The 19,158-nt window shown below is 46.5% G+C and overlaps 1 protein-coding gene across 1 annotated transcript in view; it reads right to left on the bottom strand.

Moving 5' to 3' along the window:
- PIAS4 (protein inhibitor of activated STAT, 4) overlaps window positions 1-17,493 on the bottom strand; it is a 21,236-nt gene extending 3,743 nt beyond the window's left edge. The window contains exons 1-9 of the mRNA XM_010005587.1: window positions 17,464-17,493; window positions 14,938-15,363; window positions 8,888-8,964; window positions 6,752-6,793; window positions 5,837-5,927; window positions 5,370-5,498; window positions 5,161-5,266; window positions 1,332-1,405; window positions 1,014-1,174 (exon numbers count right to left, since the gene is read on the bottom strand). Coding sequence (XP_010003889.1) covers window positions 1,014-1,174; window positions 1,332-1,405; window positions 5,161-5,266; window positions 5,370-5,498; window positions 5,837-5,927; window positions 6,752-6,793; window positions 8,888-8,964; window positions 14,938-15,363; window positions 17,464-17,493 — 1,136 coding nt within the window. The remainder of the gene's footprint in view (window positions 1-1,013; window positions 1,175-1,331; window positions 1,406-5,160; window positions 5,267-5,369; window positions 5,499-5,836; window positions 5,928-6,751; window positions 6,794-8,887; window positions 8,965-14,937; window positions 15,364-17,463) is intronic.
- Window positions 17,494-19,158: the final 1,665 nt, after the last annotated feature.

Genomic DNA, 19,158 nt, shown 5'->3' with positions numbered 1-19,158 from the left:
TTGGTCTGCAATGAGGTGAGGGAGCTCACCAGGGTTTCACACTCACTCTCTGGGCACACAGCTGCATTTTAAAGCTTCCCAGCATCAAACCTCACTCAGTCCTAGGAGCATCATCATCTCCACAGTGCTTTTGTACTGCTGACCTGCAACACTCTGGCCCTCCTGACTTATGATGCTCCTTACTTTGGTAAAAAGATGGAGTCAACTAACTCCTGGCAGGGTTCAGGGCATTTCTTGCCTCACCCTTTCCCAAATGCTGTTGGGAATTTACTTGAATTCCCTGCTGCACTTTCACACCACTACTCCAATACTGCCACATCCAAAATGAGACAGTAAAAAGAGAACCAGGAAGACCCACAAAACCTGCAGCCTGGACAATACAGATTCATGGAATAGTGAAGGTTGGAAAGGACTTTAAAGATCATCAGGTTTCAACATCCCTGAATGGGCAGGGACACCAAAGCATATCCAAAGCATTTAAATTCTGTCTCTCTGATGCATCTGCACCTGCTGCTTTCCCTCCCCCCTACAGGCATGGAAAACACAGCAAGTCCCTTCTGAGCCATCCTTGTTGCAGGATGTTCTGTTTAACACCTCCCAAATTTAGAGTGTGCCAGGAATCACATGGGAGCTGCTGTGCACCTCATACCAACAAGAGAACAGGAAGATGTTTCCTATCAAAAAACACCTTGTTGGGTGCTCCTAAAGTTTATTCCACTCAGCAGGGTAACTGTCAACCAAGGCAGTTTGGTTGTGCAGGTTCATCAGCCTGATGAAAAGAATGAGGCAGTAAAACGCTCAATTCTCAAAACTGCTTTAGTAAAGTCAAAAAATTAAGAAGGACAGTTAAGTTTTGCTCTAGGGCAATGAAGCCAGAATATTATGCACCAGCAGAATAAGCTTCCAACTTTGTTCTGAGGTGAATTCCAATCAGATGTTCAGACCAAGAGACAAGATAGTGCACCCAGCGGAGAAAAATCAAGGGGTCGAGGCCACAAAGGGAATGTACTCACCCATCAATGATCAGCTGGTCATAGGGTGCTGGTTTGTCACACACAGGACACATCCATGTGGGCTTTTTCTCATTCATCTGTAGGTAGAAGACTGCATCAAAGCACTGCAGGTGTGCACAGGTCTCTGCCCGGCACGGCACCGACAGCCGCATCTTCACCAGCTGTGGAACCAAAGAGCAGAAGGTGAGTGATGGAACCCACCAAACTATCACCAGATCCTTCTCCTCCTAAGCAAAAAAGGTGCCTTAAGCTTGCAAAGCTGGCACCAGAATAGGGTTTTTAGAGAAAAGCAGACTAAAATATGTGGTGAGGACTTACTGGACAGATCAGAGAGACACGAACACCTGTAGTGGCAATTTCGCTGTCGGGGTCCAGGCGCAGCTTCTCCTTGACTGCAGTGAGAGAGCACAGCATTTCACAGATGGAAACTTAATAAACCTTGGGAGCAACGTGGAGCACAGACCAAACTCACTGCCAGCCCATCTTCCCCACAGATTCCTCTGCCAGCCAGGGACTGATGGCACAGGAGGCAGAAAGCTGTTGTGTTGGGCCAGGCTGGCAGGGCTCAGTAGAGATGCAGCCTGGCTGGCCAAACCCCCCTGCGTGTGACAGGGCACTTGGTGACCAGTTTGAGCATTTTAGGGTCAGCCAGGACCACGTTTTCTTACAGACCACTCATCCCAACAACCCAGCATATGTTGCCTCTCATCTAGGAGCCACCATCATATGATGGTTTGAGTTGGAAGGGACCTTGAAGATCATCTAGATCCAACCCCCTGCATGAGCAGGGACACCTCCCACCAGCCCAGGTTGCTCCAAGCCCCATCCAACCTGCCCTTCAAAACTGCCAGGGATGGGGAACTTTCAAGACGGACTTAGGTGTGTTGGGATGAGGACAATTACCTGATCCTATCTGCTGGCTGCACTGTTAATGCTCTCTCAGCCACATTTCCACCTCTTATTTACAAACCACAGGCTGGGGTGCTGGGTATGTGGAAGAAATCCCACTGCTGACCACATTCTCATGCTAAGATTATACCAAGGCAGCCAACTGGGAGGTAACTTTGTGCCTTTTTCACAGGGTTACAGAGTGGTGGGGTTGGAAGGGACCTCTGGAGAACATCTAGTCCAACCTCCTGCTACAGCCATTTCCACCTCTTATTTACAAACCACAGGCTGGGGTGCTGGGTATGTGGAAGAAATCCCACTGCTGACCACATTCTCATGCTAAGATTATACCAAGGCAGCCAACTGGGAGGTAACTTTGTGCCTTTTTCACAGGGTTACAGAGTGGTGGGGTTGGAAGGGACCTCTGGAGAACATCTAGTCCAACCTCCTGCTACAGCAGAATCCCCTAAAGCAGATCCCACAGGAACACATCCAGGTGGGCTGGGAATGTCTCCAGGGATGGAGACTCCACAGCCTCCCTGGGCAGCCTGTCCCAGGGCTCTGAGACACCCACATATGTGGATGGAGAGAGCTCTGGCACATGGCAAGACTTCTGGAATGAAGTCAGTTTAGGCTTATCTAGTCATTAGTGTAAGCAGGATGGATTTATTCCCTTCTGAGTGGCAAGGAGACAGGGTTAACTGCCTCCCCATGCCCCTCAGCATTGAGAGAAAGCCCCCCCAGAAGTGACCAAACATGGGATACAACCAAATTGGCAAGAAATCACATCCCATCATTTCCCCATCAAATAAACAAGCCTCCTCTCAGCACTACTGAGCTGTAACATTTTGGCTTATACACTGGCCAGCTGATTAATGCCAACAGGCTGTTCCTGAGGAACCCCAAAGAGACCCAAAAGTACCAGGGCAGACAGCTCAGAGTGCAAGGCAGCCATGCAAAACCAATCCAAGCAGCCATCCAACATATGTGTGGAAAGAATCAGCCCCTGCTGCTGCATCCTGAAAAGAAAAACCCAGAGGAACTGGAGGCAAATCAAAAAGAGCAGCAGATGTGGCAGGTCCTGCATCAAGGTAGGGAATCCACACAGAAAATTAGGTTTAAGCTACCACACAGCTCCTCAAGAGTAGCTGCTGCTCATGCTGCTGTCTGAAAAGGTCTCTGACACTTCAATCACCATTTTTCTTTGGAGCAAGTCAACCATTTATTTTGACCTTTTCAGATCATAACAAGATGTCTCTGGACAATGAGGCACAGCTCTAATTAGAGAGTGACTTCTCAGATGTGAAATTCCCACCAGATGACAAGATTGGGTGTTGCTTTCCTCACATTAGGAGACTTTTCATCCAAGCTTATTTTTTTTGTCAAGTTCTTTGTAGGAGCATTCTCTGTGTACTGATTACTATGATTCATGGGGAAGAGAAATGGGCACTTTCTAGGACTTCCTGGTTAGAATCAAGCTGGTTTCAGACTGGTTTTGGATCCACAGCCATGTAGCCAAGCATCTCTGCTTTCAGTCTGTTTCTACACTGAAGTCAACAGAAGCATATGCAAAGAAGATGAGTCAGCCCTGAGATGCAACCCAAGTCAAAGCTTGAGTGAGTGCTGAGGGATATTGCAATGAACATGAAGTGGAATCATTTGCAGAACAGACCAGAGCTATAAAAGCAAAGTTTACAAGCTGCTGGTGCTTGCCAAGCTCCAGGCATCCAACCAGCTTTGAAGCAGCAACAGGCCAAAGGAAGTGAAACAAGACAATGTTCCTATTTGGTTAAATTTAAGGTCACCAAATGCAATTCCTCTCTGCCCCAAAGTTCCAGCCAAAGCTGTTAGTTATGGAACTCAACAGACCCAGAGGCACAGGCTTGTTACAGAGCAGAAAAGGCAAGGAAGCTGCTTGCAGAACCTCTGCCTGCCACGCTCCCATCCAGAGCCCATCCTGCTCCCTTGGGAGGGAGCAGCACACACTGCTAAGCCTGGTTTCCAGGAGTGTGAGGGGTCAGGGAACAAATTGAGGATTCTCTGCAGTTGAGGACAACTCAAGAGCCAGCTTCTGCTCAACTCATTTAAGGTTCTGGTGAGGAGCAAAGAAGGGAGAACAGCCAGTGCCACGGGCTTCGGAGAACAGTGGGTATTTCACAAATGGAAATATTTCCATTGCTTAAGTCAGTTAAGAAGTGGTGGCTGTCAGAGTGGCCTGATATGAGCAACACTGCCACGGACACTCTTTGGTGTGGGGCACAGAGATAGAAATGTTCAGCATCTGCTGCAGAAATGCTGCACTTCAGATGAAGATCAAAGGTCTGCCTGCAGCAGCAGCAGTGTGTCCCACAACGTGCATTAGGCACGTGAAGACCAGACATTCCTGAAATCACCAGCTGCCCCAGGAACTACAATCTACCTTCAAGATGATGTTTCTTAGACTCAGAAAGAATTGTCCACGATCTGAATAGTATGTTTTAAAGATTATAATGATCCACGGTGTTAGCTCTCCCATGCAGAACTAAACAGTGAGAATGCTCTCTCTGGTAATATTACATAACTGGAAATCCTCCAGACTCTCGTGAGCTGCAAGTCAGACTCTGCTTTGGAAAGGTAATTTCCCCTCATTTTCAATCATGTTTTGCATTTGCCTCATCCCATGATGATTTACCTGAGTGGTCTAGGACAAGCATCTCTCGGGATCATCTCTTCTCAGAAGCTCTCAACGCCTATGAAAGTGCTGGTGGTGAAATCTCACTGCCAGCCCCTAGGGGGGCTGGGGAAGCAGGACCTTTTCACCAGGATGCCTTGCTCCAGACACCTCCTCTGGAAATAGTGCGGGTCAAGGCTGAGGTGCTGAGGTGCTGTGGTAATGTTCTTCAGCTCATAATGACTCAGGTGAAGGCCTGAAGCCATTTGCCTCAGAACGACACCGGCCTCAGCCGCACTCCCCACGACACGACCTGGGGACAAATCCTAAATCCAACTAAAATGATTCAGAGCTTCTGCAGAGCCACCAGAAACACACACTGCAGAAGTGCTGCACTTGCACACAGCTCTGGGGCTGATTTCACAAGACTGACATACAGCTTAGCAAGTCTGTTCACATAAAAAGCTGGTTTTATACAACCGGAGGGAAGAAACTGCATCAAACTGGGCAGGGGTTCCCAAGCACATTTCCAGCAGCCTGGCAGTTGGGAATGCTGCAGTGTGACAAGCATCCAGACCTCCCTGAGCCATCGTAAGCAGCCATACTCACCAAGTGCTTTGCAGAGTTCTGGATGTTTGATCCCAATGGTTTTCAACCTCTGCAGCAGCTCTGCTGAGGTCATCTGCCGTACCAGGTACAGCCCCACGGAATAGCTCTGGTGGGAGAGGGATGGGAAAGGATGAGCCAGGCTGCTGGTCCCCCCCAGGGGACTCCTGCCCTGGTCCCCACAGTCCTGTGTGACCCCCCCTGGCACGTACCTTCCCGTAGTTCCCCCAGGTCACGGTGATGCGGTTGGTGGCTGCAGACAAGTACATGAGGTGGGTGAGGTTGATGGGACGACAGGGCCTTTTGGGTTCCACTCCAGGTTTGTTGGATGGGTAGTAGCCCTAAGGTGGAAAGATGAATTATAGATGTTGTTTATTTGTTTTCACTGAAGGTGCTTCTCTGTGGGTACATCTTTGCATCACTGAATTCTACTCACCCACAGTTTTCAAGGAGGGGAGTAGGAAGGATCTGAACAGTCACAAGCACAAAGGATCAGGTCTTTTTGCAAGAACAGTTTATCAACCATGTAACTAATCCATTAGAAAATTGGCTTTAAACTAAGCAGTGCACTTTTATACTCTGGCTTCTTGTCTGCATTCATCAGGAGACCAATTTCCTTCTAACTCACACAATTCCTCCCAAAGCTGCCATGTCCCAGCTCCTGGCTGAGGGGACTCACCGGCACGGAGCAGTAACTGTGGTTCACCTTCACGGCGATGTTGGGAGGGTACTGGTCCTCCTGGGGAGAACTGGTGTCTGTGTAACAGATCCTGCAAAGAAACCACACACCTCAGCAGCCCCCCATTCTGTGTCTGCACATCACCAGCTCCCAGCAGCCAACCACCACCACCACACCAACCCAGGCTCCCTCATCTGGCCAAAGCAAAGCCAATCCCACTTGAATGCAGCAAACACTGGGTACACTGCAGCCTTCTGCTGCTGCACTAACCCAAGCAGCACATGCTGGAAGAGGTTAGAGAGTTTAAGATGCCTGTAGGCATGTGAACCAACTATTTACTCCAAGTAATCTTTGTAGCTATGAAATGTAGCTTTGTAGCTATGACATGTTGGAGCAAGTCCAGAGAAGGGCCATAAAAATGATCTGAGGGCTGGAGCAGCTCTGCTCTGGAGACAGGCTGGGAGAGTTGGGGTGTTCAGCCTGGAGAAGAGAAGGCTCCAGGCAGACCTCAGAGCACCTTCCAGGGCCTGAAGGGGCTCCAGGAAAGCTGGGGAGAGGCTTGGGACAAGGGCAGGGAGGGAGAGGACAAGGGGGATGGATGAAAACTGGAAGAGGGAGATTGAGGTGAGACATGAGGAGGGAATCCTTGGCTGTGAGGGTGGTGAGACACTGGAACAGGTTGCCCAGAGAGGCTGTGGCTGCCCCATCCCTGGAGGTATCCAAGACAAGGTTGGATGGGGCTTGGAACAACCTGGTCTAGTTAAAAGGATGTCTGTGTGCTGCAGGGGGCTGGACTAGATGACCTTTATAGGTCCCTTCCAACCCCACATCTTCCATGATTCTATGAAAACCACACAAAGCTCATATTCCCTCCCCTCCTGCTCTGCACACCTCAGTTCCCACACTCAGACATACCTTAGCACAACCTGAACAGATTTCACTCCGGGTTGCAACTCCCTGGTAAATTAAAAGAAAAAACAGAAACTTTGGATTATTATGTAAAAAAACAAACCACCAAAACAAAACCCCAAACAAAAAAAAAACACAACAAAAAACCCCACCAAAACAACCAAAATCAGCTGTTACTTTTGCCAGACTGAAGAGTTGGTAGTTTGTTGTTTGCTTGTTTGTTTTTTAAGTAAGCCTTTAAAGAGTTATTCATAGAATTGTATTTCAATTGTACCATTCCTCCTGCAAATATCAAAGGTCCTAAATCCTTCCTCTGGATTTTCAAAACTGTAAAACTGTTTGGTGAAAGGAATCAATTTGCCTGGCATCCTTTCACTGATTTGTAAGCATTTCCAAAAACTAGGTTTTAAGGTCAATTCTACCTGACAGACTTTGAAGACTCTCTTTGTTCAATTATTCAGCTAAAGCTGTTCATGCAAAACAAGGAAGCCAAGATTATGGCACCAGCAGAACAACTGTTAGGGTTGCTAACTTCAGGAGTGCTATTCACAACGGGATCTCAAGTGGTATCAGGAAAGCAACAGATCCCAGAACAAGGGTATTTTATTAAGAGTCTTTACATATAGGTGTAAAACTAGTTTCTGCACAGGACACAAAGACAGGCTGAGAGTTGGGGTGTTCAGCCTGGAGAAGAGAAGGCTCCAGAGAGACCTTAGAGCAGCTTCCAGTGCCTGAAGGGACTCCAGGAAACCTGGAGAGGGACTTTAGACAAGGGTGTGTAGTGATATGATGAAGGGTAATGGCCTTAAACCAGAGCAGAGGAGATTTAGATCAGACATTAGGAAGAAGTTGTTTACAATGAAGGTGGTGAGACCCTGGCCCAGGTTGCCCAGGGAAGCTGTGGCTGCCCCACCCCTGGAAGTGCTGAAGGGCAGGTTGGATGGGGCTTGGAGCAGCCTGTTCTAGTTAAAAAGGTCCCTGCACACTGCAGGGGGGGATGGACTAGATGACCTTTAAAGGTCCCTTCCCACCCCACACCTTCTATGACTCCATGATTTATTAGATAAGATCCCCAAATTAGTCTTGATTTGCCTCTGAAAATGTTTCACATTCCAACTCAGGGGCTTAGTATAAATGTTTTGATTTTTGGGGACGGAATCTCAGCTTAGCTGACAGGCAGGAGATGATGTGGTAGTTTTAGGTCTGGGGCAAACACATCTGGATGCACCACCCAGGAGCAGCAGAAGATGGACTTGTTCTGTGTGATCATTCTAGACTCTCACTGAGACCCCTGCTATGAAACACAGAAGTTGTGCTGCTGACAGTGAAATTTTTCTCACAAACCTGAACATATGGAGAAAAGAGCATCAAGATTCAGCTACAACATGTTTAGCCTTTAATTACTCTTCAAGACTTGGTGTATAATTTCCTTTCTGTTAAGGCTTCAAGAAGCCTCCCCTGCACTGCTGCTGCTGACCTACTGGGATCACAGAAGTAGCCAAGCACTTGATGATGGTCAGGCAACATCACCTTTCCCACCACTCCACCATAACAATATGATAAAAAGCACTATTTAAAGGTTTGACACTTAGTTTTGGAGGACTTCTCCTGCATCATTGTCCTTTCCCAGCAGCAAGGACTGAGGGAGCAGGGCAGCAGAGGGGAAGTCTCACTGCCTGCTCTGTCATCTCTAAGGGGTTTCCCCCTCTGAATCAGAAGTTGCATTGTGACAGAGGTCAAGGTAAATCCTCATCGGTGCAAGATGTTTTCTGTGGCAGGCACAATAACATCCTCTACGAGGAGGAAGCTTTCTTTCAGATGCAAACAGCTTTACACCGTAGAGCTTTTGAGCTTTTGATGTAAAAGGAAAATCTGCAAGCTCAACAGAGAATTTAGGTCGTTGACAATTTCATAGCCCTTCTCCTGCCCAATTCAAAAGCAAAGATTAGAGGAGCAGAACTGAAACTTAGGGACTTAAGACTGGGTAAAATTGTACCCCCCACCTCCCCCAAAGAAGCAGCCTGCCTGCTAATGTCTGCAAACAAACTGTGCTTCCTTGCAGAGAACAAAAGCTTCCACAGAGAGGGAACACAGGAATTACAGTTACATCTTCCTGAGCTGTTATGACCCAATGAGAAGTACCTGGAATTTCTGATCAGCTCCACTTGTCTTGGTGTTAATGCAAAAATGCACGGACTTTCCTGAAGCTTCTCATTATTCTGTGGAACTGAAGAGGGAAAAAAAACAACACCACAAAAAGACTGTACATCAAAGAGATAATATCTAGCTCTTACATTGCAAAGCACAAGGTGATTTTTGACATTCTGTGTTTACTCCTAAGTCTCATTTTCTCCTGTACAGCTGCACAAGATTCCAACCATAATGCATTTTGGTGCATATACCCTTGATTACAGCTTTGCTCATTTCCTGCTTGCCCATCTTGCTAGTTAGCACACTAATAGCACACAGTGGATTTGGACCAGTTTTTTCTTCTTTGTTTTTCCTCCCCTCAAATAATCAATAAGCCAACAATCATGTAAGATTCCTGGTAAGAACAAACCACAAGCAGCTTCACAGTGTGGAGACCACAACTCAAAAGAAGCAGAAGGAGAGATCTGTACATGACATGAATGGATGAAACCACCAGACTGATTCTGGAAAAGAAAGGGAACAGCAAACAACAACAAAGATCAGCTTAGATGATAGAAAAAGCCTCACAAAAAAACCCCCAAGCAGCTGTAAGAGACAAAACATGAGTTACAGACACATGACCTTGAGGTTTATAGGTGGGGTGTTACAGCACTCTGCTTTCAGAAGTGTTTAGGTGAGAACCCAGCACTAATTGGCCTTTTATCCATTGACAATTTTAAGATCAAATGCACCTGACCCGGATAAAATGAAGCCTGAGATGTGACTCAGGTTACATACAACTCCCACTTAGTATCTTTTATTAAATTCAAACACTGAAGTTTTATTGCCAGCTGAAGCTGAGGCCCTGAGCTGGTGAAAGTCACAAGGATAAAGACAAAGAACAGGAAGTGATAAAACAGCTTTTTTTTTGCTTTTTGCTTTTTAGCAAGAATTGGGTGTTTTTCTTCACATCGTTTCAACTGCTGATTTATTCAAGGCCAATATACCAGAATTTGAGAAGCAGGAAAGTGGGTTTTACTGCCTATGAATAAGATGAGATGAAGGAAGATGAAACCTCAGATCTTGGAAGACTGGGTGACAATCTGATCCACCAACTGTGGATATTTCTCCTTGGTAATTCAGCTTCAAAAATGCAAAAAGGGCTTTCAGAAATTTAAATTTAAAAAAAAAAAGGAAAAAAAAGGTATCTTTATGGACTTTTAATCGAATTCCAACTTCCATCTCTTGATCAAAAACAACCAGTGAGAAGCATTTATTAAGGACTGTTATTTTTAGCAAGTGATGAATGACATGAAAAGCAATAATATTCAAATGATATTTTGTTGCAGTAACTGTTATAGACACAATGTCCTCCTGATTGTTGAGCTACACAGAGACAAAGCAAACCTGATTAGGGAAATGGAGCTCTTCATGGTTTGTTTTGCACTTAACATCAGCTCAGTCTTCCTTGACAAAAATCAAGGTGCCTGCCTGCTGGGTGATGAGACTGCAGTGGTGGGTTTGGCATGAGCACAAGGGCTTCCCTGTTGGACTGTGCAACCATGGGCACAGGAGAACAAAACTCAGTCAAGTGCCTGCACCTCTCAGCAGCTACTTTGTTAAGAGCTCTTGTCTTTGTGCCTGGAGTAAGAGGAATGAGCAGTGCCAGCACGTGCTCCCCGTTTTCTTCACTTGTTGCTGGGAAAGCCCCTTCTCCAGGTGAGCTGCTGGAGTCACACCAAGCTCTCCAGTGTTACCTGGATAGAAAAGTGCTGAAGGGAAAACAGACTGATAGACTGGAAGGGAAACTTCCCTAAGACAGAGCTGTGTCAAGACCCAATTCTCCTTCAGACTCCTAATGCTGGAAAATAGCCCCCAAGTCCAGCAGGTACACTTTTAGGGTACTTAATTATCTATTAATTGCTTTGCTGAGCAGCCAGAAACAAAACAAAACACTCCCCCCCATTTTTAGAAGCTAAATGTTTTAAGAGTTTCATCCTCTTTCCAGGAGAGATGCCCCATCACACAACTCGTTTCCTTGACTTGTAAAACAGTTGCTGGGATCAATTTATTTAAAGAGTCAACCATAGCAGGATAACAATTTTTAAGCCTGAGCTCCATCACCAACCCTCAGAATGAGTCAAGCCATAAAACTTCCCAAACCCAAAAGTTTTTGGCAAAATACTGAAGACTTGAGCCCAAGGTAACTGCAATGTTTTCCCAGTCTGGGAAGCCAAGCTCATCTGCAGGGCTTGACTTGACAAACTAGACCATGCTGTGCAAAAAAAGGAACATTGATTTCAAGGTTTTAGGGTTTCCCTGCACCAAGAGGATTTTTGGTTTGCTTTGTTGTTCTATTTTTTGGAAAGGTACCACTGCTCATTATCATACTTAGTGGTCACACTCATTAAAGGCATCATGTACCCCCAGAAAAGAGGGATCATGTTGTAATCACTGTGGATGGAGATCCCAAAGGTATCTCAGCCAGATGAGCTGCTGGGAAGAGGCTTCCATGGGGCTGAGGAGCTTGTTGTCAGTCCTCATTCACACCCCTACACCCCCAACCCAGCCCATCTCAGGGCACAACATAATAGCCAGGTGCAATTTTTCCTCCTTGGCTACTGGAATTACTCAGATTAGACTAAAGTCATCCGTGTTCATGTAGGGGCCTGGGGACATGGGGCAAGCTGAGTGTGTGACACCTTGTGTTTTGTAAGTGGCAGAAGCACTGGGTTGAGTGCACCCCCCAGTTTGTTTAGGTGGATAGAGCAACAGGGTGAGCATGTGCTTTTGCTGGGATTCCTTGGAGCCTGCCCAAAGCAGCAGCCTCTGCTCTGCAGCCCAGTTGCCTTCCCCAAAAAAACAGTGGCCCCAGTTCCAGTGACTGCAGAGAAGGGGGCTGGAGAGGCAGTTTTACTGCTTAAACACCAGAGATGAGCAACACCACTGCTGCCAGGCAGGTATTATCTAAGGTAAAAACCAAACAAACCCTGTTTACACTGGAAGTGGCAGGACCTCCCAGCCTAACATGGCCTTCTGCTCCCACAGCTGCACCACACCATCTCCTTGGCATGTCTCCAGGAGAAGACCAGGAGCTTCAGAATCTCCAGCAAGCACAGGCTGCCACAGCTCACATTGGGAAGAAAAAAATCATTCAGAATTACTCTGTCAAAAAACTATATTTGCAGTGCTTTTACCCCAAAAGGTGCCAGAGGATGAGCCCACTGATCAGCAAAGTGCTCAGATACCACAGGGCTCACACAAATGCTCTGCTTGTTAGATACTTCAAATACAAAGCAGGAAAGATATTAGTATTCATCCCCTCTAAAAAGGTATCCGATCAATCTTAATTTTAAGCCTTATCTACCCAAGAGAATTGCAGTGATTTCAGTAAGTGAGAAGATTTCTTTCATGTCGACATCCTTAGACCAAACCAGAAAGGTGCAGCAGAAGCTGTTTTTCATGGAGATAACTCAGATGCCAAACTCAATGCTTAAATTGACTGAAATGATGTGTGCAGTTACCCAATGTGAGGTATGAGCTGGTTCACAATGGACCTGTTCTATCTGCTTGTAGCTGAAGGCACCTTTGTCTACAAGTCCACAAGTAATTTGATAGTCCTTCAGGGAACCTACTTGCCTTACAGACCCAATTAGACATGGCCCACCTCATCTTTGATCTCAAGGCAATCATCTCAAAGACACAAGACAACCTTTTCATTAAGAAAGATGCTTCCAACTGGAGCCTGAAACACATAAATTAAGCTTCCCCTACTCCCACCATGGCTATATGCTTAAAGTGCCTCTTTTGCTGCCTTGGGAAATGGTGAACTACACCAGCAGTTGGGTGTTTCTAAATTAATCTGAGACCTTAAATCTCTTTCAGGTCCATTACCAGTTTCTGAGGTTGACAAGGAGCTTGGTCCAAACACAGAACATGGAATCTGGGCAACAAAGCACCAAGTGGTGCAGCTTCCATATAGAAAACCACTCAGTTTTCCTCAGAGTGCTTTGTTATATCATCCTTCCAAACTAAGCAGAGCCAAATACAAGCATAATTTCTAGTGTCACAAGTTATTCCAGCCCCCAGCTGTTCCAGGTAGCACTGGGGAGCAGCTGATATCCACATGGTGTTGAAACAACCAGTTTTACAGAGTATCAAATACTCTTTTATTCACCTCTGTCTAGGCTGAAGGAATTAAGAGGAGCAGGTCATCAGGTTGGAAAATTAAACAAGTGCCTAGAAGATGTCATTAGGTTCAGAACAGCTGACCAGGACAATGAAGACTGAACATCTGTTCATTCCCAGCTACTCCCCTCATGGTTAAGCAGAAAACACTCTCATCAAAAGGAAAAATGAGTCAAATATTCTTTAGGGAACAAGCTGACCCGAGGGGGGTGTCAGCTAACAAGAGGTGAGGCACTAATTGTAATGAGACCTCAGTCCTGATCTGATGGAGAAGATTTAATGTCAACTTTTAACAAAATCTGTTAATCACAGTAAGTACATCCAGGCTCTTCTCCTCTCTCTGGATGTTTCCACCCCTTGAAAATGTGTTTTCCTTCAAAATAGTGTTATCTGCTTCCCTGGCTAACAAATGCCACCCCACATTTAGGACTGAACTAACCCTTTCCTCAAGCAGCATTTAAAAGACACACCCCTCAACTGTTCAAATGGCCACAGCACAAACGTATTTCAGAAATCTTCCCAATTAAGATGAAAATTACATGAAGTCTGATGAATTTGCACCTGCACAATCACATCTTTGTGGGTTTTTTTCCCCTCCTTCAATCTACATCAAACATTTTTTCAGAAAAGACAGAGCAGCTCCCCCAGGTTCTAGGTTCACTGGGTAGTGAAGCCTGATTATCACAATGACTTGATGAGACACAGAACGTGACATTTAATATCCATGACAATATCCCCTGTTTCTCACAATTAAAATAACAATAAATCAGTCCCCTAGTCCCAGAGAGGGGAAAAGCACTTCTGGTTTTCCTTGTTGCTCCTCAAAATACACAGCATCATACCCAATAAGCTGTGATAAGCACAAAAAAAAAAAGTTAGAAATACAGTTTTATGCAGGTCCCACCCTCTTTCAACCATAGGAGGCTTTAGGTGAGGTATTTTAAGCACTGAAAAAGAGAATTAATATAGAAGAAGCTGGCATCCTGGCTTAGCACAGGTGCAACCAACACAAAGATTCTCATCTATACTCTGCCAAATCAGGGAGGCAGCACAGACTGTAATTGACAGCAAAACACTGCAATGTGCAACACAGTAGCACTTCCAACAAAGTACATGAAAGCTACAGCCAGACAAGACAAGCTTTCAAATTACATCTCAAAGTGGCCACACTCCTGTTCCAAGGCAAGGGAAAAAACCCAGCACATATACTCTTCTCTAAACTCAAAGTAGGAGGAGACAGGGGGAGAGGAAGCATCCAGCACTGTATTTATTCATCAGTCTCTCCTCTGTCACATGACTTCACCAAGCTTTGAAAACACTTTTTTAACACTTAAACAAGAGGTGATTCTGCACTTCTCCTTCGGTGAGACCCCACCTGGAACCCTCAGCACAGCAGAGACATGGAGCTGTTGGAAAGCATCCAGAGGAGGCCACAGAGATGATCCAAGGGCTGGAGCAGCTCTGCTCTGGAGACAGGCTGGGAGAGTTGGGGTGTTCAGCCTGGAGAAGAGAAGGCTCCAGGGAGACCTTAGAGCACCTTCCAGTGCCTGAAGGGGCTCCAGGAAAGCTGGGGAGGGACGTGGGATAAGGGCAGGGAGGGAGAGGACAAGGGGGGATGGATGAAAAGTGGCAGAGGGAGATTGAGGTGAGACATGAGGAGGGAATTGTGGAGTGTGAGGGTGGTGAGAGCCTGGCCCAGGTTGCCCAGGGAAGCTGTGGCTGCCCCATCCCTGGCAGTGTTGAGGGACAGGTTGGATTGGACTTGTGCAGCCTGGTATAGCAGGAGGTCTCCCTGCTCATAGCAGGGAGGTTAGAACTTGATGATCTTCAAAGTTGCTTCCAACCATCACCATTCCATGATTCTATGATTAAACCTGTTCCATTTTTCCCTCCGCCAGGGTGGTGTAAAAGGGCAGTTTCACCAGCCGCACTTCAGGCTTGGCAACTTTGGGTGGTAACCTCCCCAGTCCGTTCAGGTATTTCCCATAGAGAGCAGGATAGTCAATGTTAGTGGTGGAGATAGAAGTCCGAGCCATGGTGCTCCCGCGGTCGTAGGAGTGTAAGGAGAGGCCCTCGGGCGCCCGGTGCTGCTGCGGCGGAGCCGGCGCCACTTCCGAGCCCTTCTTGGCGTAGCGAGTCTCGTAGAGCTCCTTGATCTTCTTGAACACTTCAGGGCTGCAGTCAAATTGGACCAATTGCAAAGCTCGGGTGACTAGTTCATGTTTAAGTCCGCTTTTACTCCTGCCAACAAAACCCAGCAACATCTGAAGATCTGAGACTCGGAAACTCATCACCATGTTCTAGGGGATAGAAAATTAAAAACGTTCTTACAGTTATCGAAAGGCAAAGTGTCAGTTTGCACTAAACTCTATAACTGGAATCCAAAATCCTCAAAGAAAGCCCTTAGAAGACAGATGTCAAACCTTCTGTTTGAATCAGCTGTTGTTCACCTGATGGGCATCCCACTTCTGAGGGATTTGAGGAAGAATTACTTACTTCAGACATGAGGAGGAAATTCCTGAGTGTGAGGGTGGTGAGAGCCTGGCCCAGGTTGCCCAGGAAAGCTGTGGCTGCCCCATCCCTGGGGGTGTTGAAGGGCAGGTTGGATGGGGCTTGGAGCAGCCTGGGCTGGTGGGAGGTGTCCCTGCCCAGGCAGGGGGGTTGGAACAAGATGATCTTGAAGGTCCCTTCCAACCCAAACCACTCCATGATTCTATGACACTTGCTTGAGCCGAGCAAACAGGGAAGACCATCAACCAAAGCATCACCAGAAGGAGAGAACCACCATGACAGCTGCTGAATTACTCAAAAATCACCCGTGGTAAATGCTGGGCATCCTTAAGGCAGGCCAAGTGGAAGCAAGAGTGGCCACAAAGGCAAAGATCTCCAACAGCAGGTCCCACACATGGGACAGCACATCAACTCCCTCAGCACAGAGGCTCAAAGCATCCAGACTTCCCAGGCACCTTTGGTTAGGAGAGCTAAAGGAGAAACTCCATCTAAAATGGTCCTGGCATGAGGCAAAGGAAGACAATGAACAGGAACCTGGGAGGCAGATGGACACGTCAGTGAACTGGGGCCACCAATCCTTTCATACTGTCTTTCAGTGCACTGCATGTTATCTATACAGGGAAAAGAACCTTCCAGAACCTTTCTACAGGGACAAGACCTTTTAAAAAATATCATGTGTTTTGACCTATGGAAAGATATTAAAAGCCTATTAAACAGAGCAATATGTTCCCAGGAGAACAATGCCTCCAAACCCTATCTGGGGGTCTTGCCAAGCACTACCCCATGATCCCCACCAGTAGCTGCCTTTGCTCTTGCACTGATAGATTTCAGTGTTTGGATAAGCAATAAGAAAATTACCACTCTCTTCAAAACTGGACTGTCTGAAACTCAGAAGGCCTGTAACTCTCAGCAGAGTCAAGGCCATACAATGTGATGCCCAACTTTCCATCAGATGAAGAACTGGAAATGATTCCAGTTAAAACTGATGCCAGAGGTTGGGGAGGTCGATGTTTCAGTTCTCTCTCATGACAAAGCAGCATCACAAATGTGCCAAACAAGCTTATCCAGTAAATTCATGCTGCCCTGAAAATATACTTGATAGGTATCCACTCAATATCCTGCTTGGTTGGTGGGAAACACAGGAATTCAAGAAGAAACCCCAGTGAAAGCACCAGAAGCAAAGACCCAGCAGGTCTCCCTTCCCCAACCTCCACTCTGTTTCTCTTTGTGGATTAAATAATATGTATTTTTTAAAAAGGCATAAAAGTCAGCTTTCTGGGGAAGTTAATAGCAGGCTTATATTTCCCTGGAATAAAACAGCTATGGATGTATTTATTTATTTTCAATTAAGAAATCTACTACTGACTCCAGAAACATTTAGCTGCCCCTTATTCCCTGTGTGGGGATTAGAATCCAGGAACAAAGCAGCATCACAAGTGTGCCAAACAAGCTTATCAAGTAAATTCATGCTGCCCTGAAAATATACTTGATAGGTATCCACTCAATATCCTGCTTGGTTGGTGGGAAACACAGGAATTCAAGAAGAAACCCCAGTGAAAGCACCAGAAGCAAAGACCCAGCAGGTCTCCCTTCCCCAACCTCCACTCTGTTTCTCTTTGTGGATTAAATAATATGTATTTTTTAAAAAGGCATAAAAGTCAGCTTTCTGGGGAAGTTAATAGCAGGCTTATATTTCCCTGGAATAAAACAGCTATGGATGTATTTATTTATTTTCAATTAAGAAATCTACTACTGACTCCAGAAACATTTAGCTGCCCCTTATTCCCTGTGTGTGGGGATTAGAATCCAGGAAAAAAAAAAAAAGGCATTTCACTTTCTCCTTTTTTCATTTAATCTGGAAGCTCAGAAGATGTTACACAAAACATCACTTGGCTGTCGTTAACATTTTCAGCAGTCATGATGTGTCCCAAAATACCTTTGATGAGAGGGGGAAAAAAAAGGCAGAAAACTTGAAAGGTGGGGGAGAAAGTCAGGATTTAAGAGATCTGGATTCATGTCACTGCTTTGCTAGAAACCACCTGTGAGGTCTTGGAGAAATCTAGTGTCTGTGCCTCATTTTTCACCAAAATGAAGTGTATTAACCCCTCTGAGGATAAATCACATATTTATAATGATAAGTACAGCATGGCAGTGTAAATACAGGAGGCCAATAGACTCATGACTCCCACACATCCACTCACTTGGGACTGTCAGTGTGTAAAGGGGAGTCTGAGCTGACAGTTTCCTCCAGTTTACATTTTGAAGGATGACCAGATTTGAGCAGTAACAGCAGAACAACTGAAAGAACAAAGAAACCTGTCACTGAGGCTTGGGCCTGCACAACAGCATGAGCAGCAGAGATCACATTAGGTGCTGAGATCATTAACTCTGAAGTCTGCTTCCCACCCCCAAAAAAAGCCTTGCAGATGAGCAGCAAGGAGTCCATCAAACATGGGGTATGGGGGCAACCACAACACCTGGGAAGGACATCTCCTCCAGAGGGGTCCTGAACCCAGCTCACAACACCCAGAGGGGCCCAAGAGCAAGGAGAGTGCAGCACCTCCTCAGACAAAGCCTCTTCCAGATCTGAATTCTGCAACCATCTAGCCACATCCTCCCTGATGAGCTGATCCTGCAGGGCATGTCATGGTTTAACCCCAGCCAGCAACTCAGCACTGGGCAGCTGCTTGCTCCCTCTGTCCTGCTTGGGGTAGGGGAAGAGAATCATGAAGGTCAAACTGAGAAAACTTGCAGGTTGAGCTAAAGACAGATTAATAAGCCAAGAAAAACAAGGGATTCATTCACTCCTTCCCATCACAGGCAGGTGTTCAGCCATCTCCAGGAGAGCAGGGCCCCATCATGGGTAACAGTTACTTGGGAGGATAAATGTCATGATTTCTGAACAGGACCCATAACCCCTTCCATCTTCTCCCAGCTTCTCACTGCTAAGCATGATGTCACACAGTCTGGAACACCCTTTTGGTCAGTTGGGGTCAGATGTCCCAGCTGTGCCCCCTCCCAGGGCTGTGTATCCCCAGCCTACTCACTGGTGGGGTGAGAGGCAGAAAAAGCCTTAACATGATCTAAGCTCTGCTCAGCAACAATGAAAACATCTCTATTATCAACCCTGTTTTCAGCACAAATCCAAAACACAGCCCCACAACCAGCAACAATGAGGAAAATTAACTCTGTCCCATCCAAAATAAGCACCAAAAAACCACCTCCCATCCACTGATGTTGCTCAGCACCAGTTTCTGCACAAGGCTGGTGGGTGAAGCCCTCTCAAAGTGCCACCTCTGTGCTGCCATGTGCTGCCAGAGGGACATGGAGAAGTCCCGGAGAGATGCCAATGAATGGGGACACAGAAGGAAAAGAAGACCCACAAGACACCTCGGAAGCACAACCCAACTTCAGGCACGGTTGCTGGGGAGACCTTTCACTTCACCCCACCACAGAAGAGCCACCCCCAGGCCCCTCCCCACCACGGAGAGCCGGGGGCTCTGCCCCAACACCAGGCACTGCTCGTCCCACCGCCATTCCCGGGCAAAGCCGGGGGATGAGGAGGCCTCGGGAGCCACCGCAGT

This window comes from Chaetura pelagica, unplaced genomic scaffold (genome assembly GCF_000747805.2).
Source record: "Chaetura pelagica isolate M959 unplaced genomic scaffold, ChaPel_1.0 scaffold741, whole genome shotgun sequence".
Taxonomy (NCBI): Eukaryota; Metazoa; Chordata; class Aves; order Apodiformes; family Apodidae; genus Chaetura; species Chaetura pelagica.
The sequence above is the reverse complement of the archived record's forward strand: the minus strand, read 5'-3'. Positions and strand labels throughout refer to the sequence as shown.